Raw genomic sequence first — 8494 nt, forward strand, 5'->3', positions numbered from 1 at the left:
AACATGTACAAGTTTGAACTGTACCGGGCACGTAATTACAGATCGCATAGCATCCATGTCTTTTTACCCTGGAGCCCAGTGGCCTGACAGTTTGTCGTCGGAGGCCTATAGTGGATAAATCTCCTGACATTTGTCAGGCTGGTGATGGGAATTAAGAAGATTTGAGGTCACAATGTTGAGGGGGAAAGGACAATATTGGTATCAGAATTATACAGTATTGTCACCATTTGGTATGCGATCTAATTTCAAATTTGTGTTCAAGTCATTTAGAAACAGTTTTTAGATTACACAAGACATAAGTCTGGTTATGATTGGACAAACTAGCTTGCTGGATTACCAATGACTGATGGGCAGCATGTTTCACTGGGAAATTGATCTTCATTTGGAGAGAAAGACATAATAATAGCTTCATTATTTATTTTTTAGAAAATATTTGATGGTTTTACATATGCTTTGAGGCAGGTCATTAAATCAAGTGATAGGGGGAATTTGATATCATAATGAAGCATATGGCTTTCTCCAGGATTGGATAATGATACGGTTCACAAGCCCGACTTTTTGTAGGTTCACAGCAAAACGACGGCTAGACATGAAAACGAGGACAAAAGAAGGAGGCGTATTATTGGTCATTATTTATAGTATCACTGACTCGTCACAGAGCTTGCACATTTTGTTTTTATGACTTTCTGCACATTATTTACAACGATGTGAAGATCGAACCAAAAGATTTTTTGTTTACAATCATTGAAGAATTTACAGAAGCACAAAGAGTTTGGGGTTTAAATTTACGGATGTTAGATAGATCGGATGGATTGTTAACCTATGGGGATAAATAAAGGCATTTTAACAAAATCACTCAGATTTTTACAAGGTGTTGAATTTCAAATGTTTTGCTATTGATAAGGGTTGGATTTTACTGTTGGATTCCTCAGAAAGGACGTAGAAAGAGCAGCACTGTGGTATCTGATCGAGCTTGGTTAATTATTTCTAGCAGGAAACCTAATACGTACAAAGGGTCAATTCATACACTAACCTTACAAGGAAATTGATTTTCCCACATGTTATCGCCAAAAAATGACACCTTTTTCGACAATCCTTCTTAGCTTTGTGGGTGTTCAGAATGTGTTATTGATAAAGACGCACATATATTCTTTGTAGAAACCTTGTTATGCACCTTTAGAAATCTTGTTATCAATTCAAGGTTGTTTCTAATTGATTTCTGCACCAACTAGATTTCATTGGTATTCCCCTTGAAATGTATCCATGTTTCTGAAAATGAAAAGAAAACTAAATGATGGTTTACTTCTGAAAAATTCTGTCATGGTGAAATAAATACCTTACTTAATGTGTTTCAGCCGAGTTGAATCTTAAATGTTATGAATGTCCATGAATTGGAAGAATGTTTTTATTTAATTGAACTTAAAAAACTGTAATATATCACTGCCACTCCATATTGTACAGTGATTCAAATCTTCACATAGGACAGGTGTATTTCAAACTCCGCTTCACTCAAGCTACATCAACTGTTCCTCTGGATAGGGATCCGGATGTAGCCTGTTTCAAATGCTTCAAACTTTGTTTTTTGTGCGGATTGGTTTAAAATTTGTTTAGTAGCCAAATAAAAATGGGGTTAGACAGCGCAGTTTGATAACCTAGGTCGTCTACTCGCATGTTTGTAGGTACGCATGCTGACAAGAAAAAGGTGTTCTCTCTCAACTCTAGCATGCACTGGAGTGTGTACATGTCGGTGTAGCCGGGGAGAACTCTACCAGTATTCCTATTTCTCCAACAAATTCCAAACTTATAAATAAAAAACAAACTTAAACAGGCATTATCTAAGATTACTGGTACAAGTAGAAGTCAATGTGGACCAAATTAAAAAGCAAAAAGTGGGATTGTTTATACTAAATATGCAAGATATTTGACTGATTTTAGATTACTGATTTATGTCTGTGGCCTCCTCAATCAACACAAAAAGCACCTTCAAGGATGATTTGTTTTGTTTAGAATTTAAAGACAATATTGCCTCTGTTATTGAAAAGTTTGGATATCAGGGAGGTGGATGTTTGGAAATCAAGATGGGGAAAAGAAAGAGCTTCTGCCAAGTATAAGATAAGCACATCAGTGATGAGGACTTCATCAATGGTATAGCTGAAGTATTGGGAGTTCCAGTTCTTTTCTTGGTAACCTGAACCATCAACTACAAACAAGATATCTACAACTGTCTAGATGTACCTTAGTGACCAGCCATCACCTAAAAACAGGATATATACAGCTCGTGTTTTACCTTAATGACTGAGCTGTCAGCACAGAGACTTTACTGTCTATTATAATGCTAAGTGGACAATCAGGAAAAAAACATGTATTGATTAGCAGACTTTGCCCGATCAAGGTCAAGTCAAGATTCCTCAGAAAAGGAATAGCCGGATGACTTTCAGCTACAGCTGATGTTACAGCTAGAGAAGATACAATACAACTCTGTTTCAAATTAAGGCTATATGGTACTTCTGTTTACCGAGAAAATGTTGGTCATCAGTGGTAAATTCATTTTTCGCCAAATGTAAATTTTGCGCACAAGGAATTACAATGTAAAGTATATGTCGTGTTGATATTTACTGCTACGATATATTCGCCCCATTAAGGAGGACAAACATTTTTTTTTCATAACATATATACAGTATTTCTTCTTTTATAAAATAGAAAACTGTATAAAATATATTTTATGAATGACAGTTTTGATTTGGTTGTTGCTTGTTCAGTGTATGTGTTAAGTTCATAGTCTGTACAACAGTGTTACAGACTTTTAACTGAAGATGTATAAGGAACATTCATAGACAATTAGAACAAAAGAAAAAAAAAATCAAAAGCATATTAATCTGAGTAAGCTTTTGAAGAACCATGGCGTGACATCCAGGACAATCTAGGTCAGAGGTGAGCTATTGACGTATCTTGCCTGTTGATGACAAGTATAGCTAAAACTGAGAATTGCTGACCACTGAGCTTAGCGGTCAAGAATCCCATGCGAAGAGTTATCGGAGCGATATTGACTTTCGATCAGAGTCATCAAATCAAAGTGGTTGTATCCGTTTTTACTCTGCTTTGGTTTGCTAATGAACACTGTTCCATGTTTGTAATCGACAAGCACGTTTTCCAGATAGAATAATTTAGTGGAATAATAGGCATTAAATACTCATTATGACACTAAAGTGTAGAAAGATAAATGAGTTTTCTTGTTTCATCACCAGTGGTCTGCCCCTGGTAGATTTCCCGACTAATGGGACGGAGGGCAAACTGCGTTGAGATATACCTTGGTAGGAGCTCGCCGACTCTTACACTACCATCAACAACAGACATTAAAGCCACGCCAAAAATAATGATTCTATAAAATCCTGTGATCGTGTTTATTTCGGTAGAAATAACTGTAGCAATGATGCAAAATATAAATTGATTTAACAAATTAATTTACAGATGTGGTTTTTTTGGTGTTATTTGCATTATATTTAGTGTTTCTAATTCAGAATATCTAACAAATTGATGTTCCTTTTGACGAGGCGCGTTGATGAAAAAAGATAAATGAATTCTGCGCATTTGTTTGCAACAAGTATTGTCTGTGCTACTGTCTGTGATTTCTGCCATATTTAATGTTTATACGATTACTAGACTTGTGTCGGATAGAATAGCTTGACATCTATTACCTGGACATTGATCAAGACGATAGATTAGAACAGCTCCTGGGTCATTTGCGACCAGCCCTAACTGTATTTCACATTATATTCAGGCTTTATAAATCAAAGCCAGATTTCAATAATGTATAAAAAAAAAATTGAGTTAATAGAAAAAAAATCATTATCCCGTGGTAGGCGTTGTGCAGTTTCTACGGTGATGTGAATGTAACCAATCAACAGTAAAAATGTCCATCCTGCCGTGAAACGATTCCGACATCAAAGGTAACCCATCGATGTAGCCTGGTGATTTATAGAGCTGTCCCGATGCTGGTACTAATCATAAGATAGCTGGCTGGCTGTAGTAATGTTACGTAGGGGAGGCTCTGTAAAGCACCTCTGGGATAACGCATATGTCAAAGGTGTACTGCCATGGAGTATTGGTCGACAGATTAACATGGAAAGGAAAACCAATCTTACTCATAATGGTATAACATCTCCTTGTACAAATAAAAGTCTAGTTTTACTTAAATTTTGTATAACATTTATTATTATCTTAATCAAAATCAATAGAATAAGGAGGTTAGAGTCGAGGATTACGCATCTGTGCCACACATTATATCTAGGAGACCTCACTCACTTCACTCAGTGTAAACAATTGTCTTATATAACATAAGACAAGCATACAAAAGTATCTATACAAACTACCAAACTACTTTACTGTCTCACTGGTTTATAAAAAGGCTTGTTACTTTCCGGTGAGCGGTAGAAATAATTGGAAATGTAGTTAGGGGTTTATTGACTGACATAACCAATGAATCGCCCTGAAGCAATCGGACAAATTGATGGATACATTGATTTGATCAGAGAAGTACACTTCAACTTTTACTGATTTCCGTTACCATGGAAGCCAATAAAATGAATACCGACTTTAACTGTGAACAGTAAAACATTACCAGCACACTCTTTATTACAAATTATTCTTTATAACATCTATTTCTAATGTCTCATGAATATAAAACTTACATTATATCTAACGAATTAATTTCTGATGCCCCTTAGGTGTGTTACATAAATAAAGTGTAAAGTAATGGACTACATGCACAAGGACAGTCATAAAACAATGTTAAATGGGAACTGAGGAGACACAAAAAGGAAAGAAAACCTTTGCCTTCCCATTAATATAAACTTGTTTTTAATATCGCCTACTTGTAAACATTCAAACTTTGTTATGGGAGAGTAACTAAAATTTAAAACAATCTAAAAGTACTTATCCTGATCCTTATTTGGCAAAATGATAGTGTAAATTAAATGCTATAGCTTAAATATTGAACAGCATTTTTTTCCCCCAGTGTTCATAATGGGGGGAAAAAATTAAAAAATGCTGTTCAATCATTGTATGTCTGTGTTGCCCATGCAAACAAGATTACTTGAACAGATTAACGTCACCAAAATGTTTGCTTCTAATGGTTGCCTGACATTGTTCAAGGCGGAAAGAGAAGCTTCAATGTGATGCTGATCAAATTATGTTAATAGCCTTACAAATGCAAATTTTTGTGGTAATGCTTATAGAGGAACTTGCAATTTAAATATGAATATATTGCTTTGTTACATTAATTTTTAATTTGAGCAAAAAGGAAGTTGCATAAAATTCTGCTAATTTCAAAAGTCTAAAATAAAGGTGAACAATTTCAAATCTCCCTATAAAACAGGAACACTAGACAAGTATGATTTATGAATCCTAACTCTACTGTAGTTGGGATGTGATTAAGTTAAAAGTAGTTGTCAGGGGTATAGTAAAAAAAAGTATTCGATGAATCTGGTAATTGAAAAGCTTTTTTTCGTGCATCATCTTCCCAAAGTATGTGATCCACTTTTCAAAAAATGTTTTTACTGAATTTGAAGTAGACTGATGACTCAATTTTACATATATAATGCTTTCCATTACAAAAACATAGTGAAATGTGATTGTTTTGAAGCTGGTTTTAATGATTTGGTGACACGAATATGTCATCGCTGTACCACAGGGAGAGGGCATTGTAATATAAACAGACAAGACGAGAAAAAACGTCAGTAGGTAATGGTAATCTGACTTGATGGCTGATACGCAACAGTTCAATTGGACAGGATATAAGCATGACAGAATACCCTGTAGCCAAGTCGGAGTCACCGAAAACAAAACGAAAACAAACTCAGGGTCCTCAAACTGGTGTCATCTTAGATAAAATACCTAGATGAAATCTGGGTCCATTGGGACTCGGAATGATTACAAGGTCTCATTTCATGACCATCCACATCTCAAACTGAGTAATAGGTACAGAAGGGTGGGAAGTCAGTGTCTACAGCCGTCTCTGTCTATAACAGTGCCGAGAACATAAATAAGGATATCTTAATGAGGTCAGCCGTATAGTGCTTCTGTACGGAGGAGGCAATATTTCACAATTTGGTTCCAAAAATATATTTGCTGTCTCAAAAAAATATATGAAACTCAATCAATATTACAGCATCTGATATCTATAGCTTAAACACCAGCCCTATATCTTTCCATGTATTCGAGTTTTTGCGAACTTTGTGCAACTTTACAGGAATAAACCATATGAAGAGTTGTCTCCCTTGGGTGTGTTTATTATACCTATTCAATCTAACAAAAACCCAAAGCCTCTTGTCAATGTGAGAAAAATTAAGAAGATTTTAAAATCTTTCAAATTAAAAAAAAATAGTTGTAATAAAAAAAATAAGAAAAAGTCGGTAAATCATGTTGAAGGTATGAAATGCTAGAACCATGATAAAGATTAAAACTGAAATTATGATTTCGCTGTAAGGTTTAAATAATCCTGTTGATCTGTATTAGTGCTAAACAGATGTACTTATGACCATTTGTTTTATTTGTTCCAGGTTCGAGGTTACTCCACGGTGAAGGGATGGGGAGACTTCAGTCAGCCTTTACATGTGATGACTGGATATTCAGGTAAATATGGCCTTACAAATAAGCTTCACATTTCCCTATGTTTGTTGGTACATAAATATGTGATGAAAACACTACAGTAGTGTCAGTCTATTCGTCCGATACAGGACTCTAGTGTCCGTCTTCGTTGTTACATGATGAAAATGCTAGTGTAGCTTTCAACAGAATTCCAAACACCGCAAAAGTGTAGAACACAATTAACACTGGTAAAATTGGATGCGCCCAAATATGGAATAGAGATAATTAGCTTGGCAGAGTGGAGGAATGTTTGTCGATTATCTGACGCCCCCTTGGGTGGAGTAACGTTTGGGCTATCTGTACATGTATGTACAGAGTTCCTTTGGGAGGCAGCTAACCCGGGGTAACAGGGAAGGGAACCTCAGGCTGGTTATCCGTACCCTTAGTATTCTTTTATCTCATTTTATCATCACGTGTGGCTGTCTCCTCTCCGCCTTATTAAGGTCTTAACTGCTTTAGATATTCTTGTTTATGACATTCGTGTCCATCAATTATGTATGGATAGGTATTGCTGGCTTCTACCAATCAATAGCACCCCTTACAAAAATATTAAGAGCGTGGATTACAATCGGGAATGGATGCATGGATGTTTCAATTTTCATCCTTAGGGATGCCTTAAATATATGTTTCAATGTACATAAGAAAACAACATTATTTTTTTTTCTGTCACAAATTATCGTATAAATCACACTTTATTGACATTGATTTTGTGGTGCTACAAATTGCCTGTGAGCGTAGGAAGTTACACTACTGTATAGGGCATTGTCTATTACAGATGGTGTCACCTATTACAAAGGTAAAACGCGTATTAAATTTTACATTGAAAACCATTGCAGTGATTTCACCATAAATTGTAAAGAATTGGCTAGTCCAGTAGCTTATAAGGCCTTGAGAGTGATGTAAGGAATTTCCACTGATGGACCCTATCCCTGAACTGGCGGCCCCTTCCCTGTACTGGTGGTGCCCCCTTCCCCCTCCCTCCACTGGTGGCTCGGCTCCCCTAGTGGTGCTGATGACACCTGTGTTATCTCCCATTGCTATGCAGTCGATCCTGTGTACCTTTGTGAAATCCATTTTGTTTTTATGTTGACTTTTTTAATTCATTCTGCATAACTGTTGAATTTGTTCTGCTTGAAAATGTCCTTAAATTTTGACTTTGTATTATCAAGAAGAAAACAATTCCATTACAGTGAAATCTGTCTGTCAAAAACCATCAAAGGAAGAGAGAAAAGTGGTGTTGTTATATAGGTAGTCTTTGTAGATAGGTTGTGAAATAGAAAACAATAATCTAGATAATATTCAGAATTTAGACAATCTTTGGATAGTAGTTATTGATAAATGGTATTTAAGACAGGTTTCTTTTATGAGAAAAGCATCAGTAAATCTGATGGAAAACAAATGTTGATTTTCTTGCATGAATTTCTAGAATCTAGTGATGTATCAACCAATGTCAGAATTCAAGGGCATTCCCCCGACGCCACAAACACACGTTTTTTGGAGGTTTTTATTTTATTTGTGTTTCTGTTCGTTCTTTTTAGGTCACCTGAGCTTTAGCTCAAGTGACCTATTGCTATCCGTTTTCGTCCGTCGTCGTCCGTTAACATTTTACATTTCAAACTTAAAGTCAAGTTCTGCTGGGCCGATTAAACTGAAAGTTGGTAGGAATGATCGCCTCATGGTCCTGACAAAGTGTTGTTATTTTTCGGGTCGATCAGAAATCCAATATGGCCGCCACGGCCGCCATTTTGAAAACCTATTTCAAACTTAAAGTCAAGTTCTGCTGGACCGATTGAACTGAAAGTTGGTAGGAATGATCGCCTCATGGTCCTGACAAAGTGTTGTTATTTTT

General features: G+C 36.0%; 1 protein-coding gene across 8 annotated transcripts in view; it reads left to right on the forward strand.

Moving 5' to 3' along the window:
- The window catches only part of LOC110459792 (ephrin type-B receptor 1-B-like), a 143725-nt gene that overhangs the window by 111913 nt on the left and 23318 nt on the right, over positions 1-8494 (forward strand). For 6 of the 8 annotated variants that reach the window (XR_002463932.1, XM_021512235.1, XM_021512239.1 and 3 more), the window contains exons 7-8: positions 6558-6630; positions 7421-7441. Coding sequence is in view for 7 of the 8 variants with exons in the window: in XM_021512235.1 (XP_021367910.1) it covers positions 6558-6630; positions 7421-7441 (94 nt within the window). In the remaining variant the exon portion in view is untranslated. The remainder of the gene's footprint in view (positions 1-6557; positions 6631-7420; positions 7442-8494) is intronic. The other 2 variants (XM_021512237.1, XM_021512241.1) reach the window with 1 other exon arrangement.

This window comes from Mizuhopecten yessoensis, unplaced genomic scaffold (assembly GCF_002113885.1).
Source record: "Mizuhopecten yessoensis strain PY_sf001 unplaced genomic scaffold, ASM211388v2 scaffold10225, whole genome shotgun sequence".
Lineage (NCBI taxonomy): Eukaryota > Metazoa > Mollusca > Bivalvia > Pectinida > Pectinidae > Mizuhopecten > Mizuhopecten yessoensis.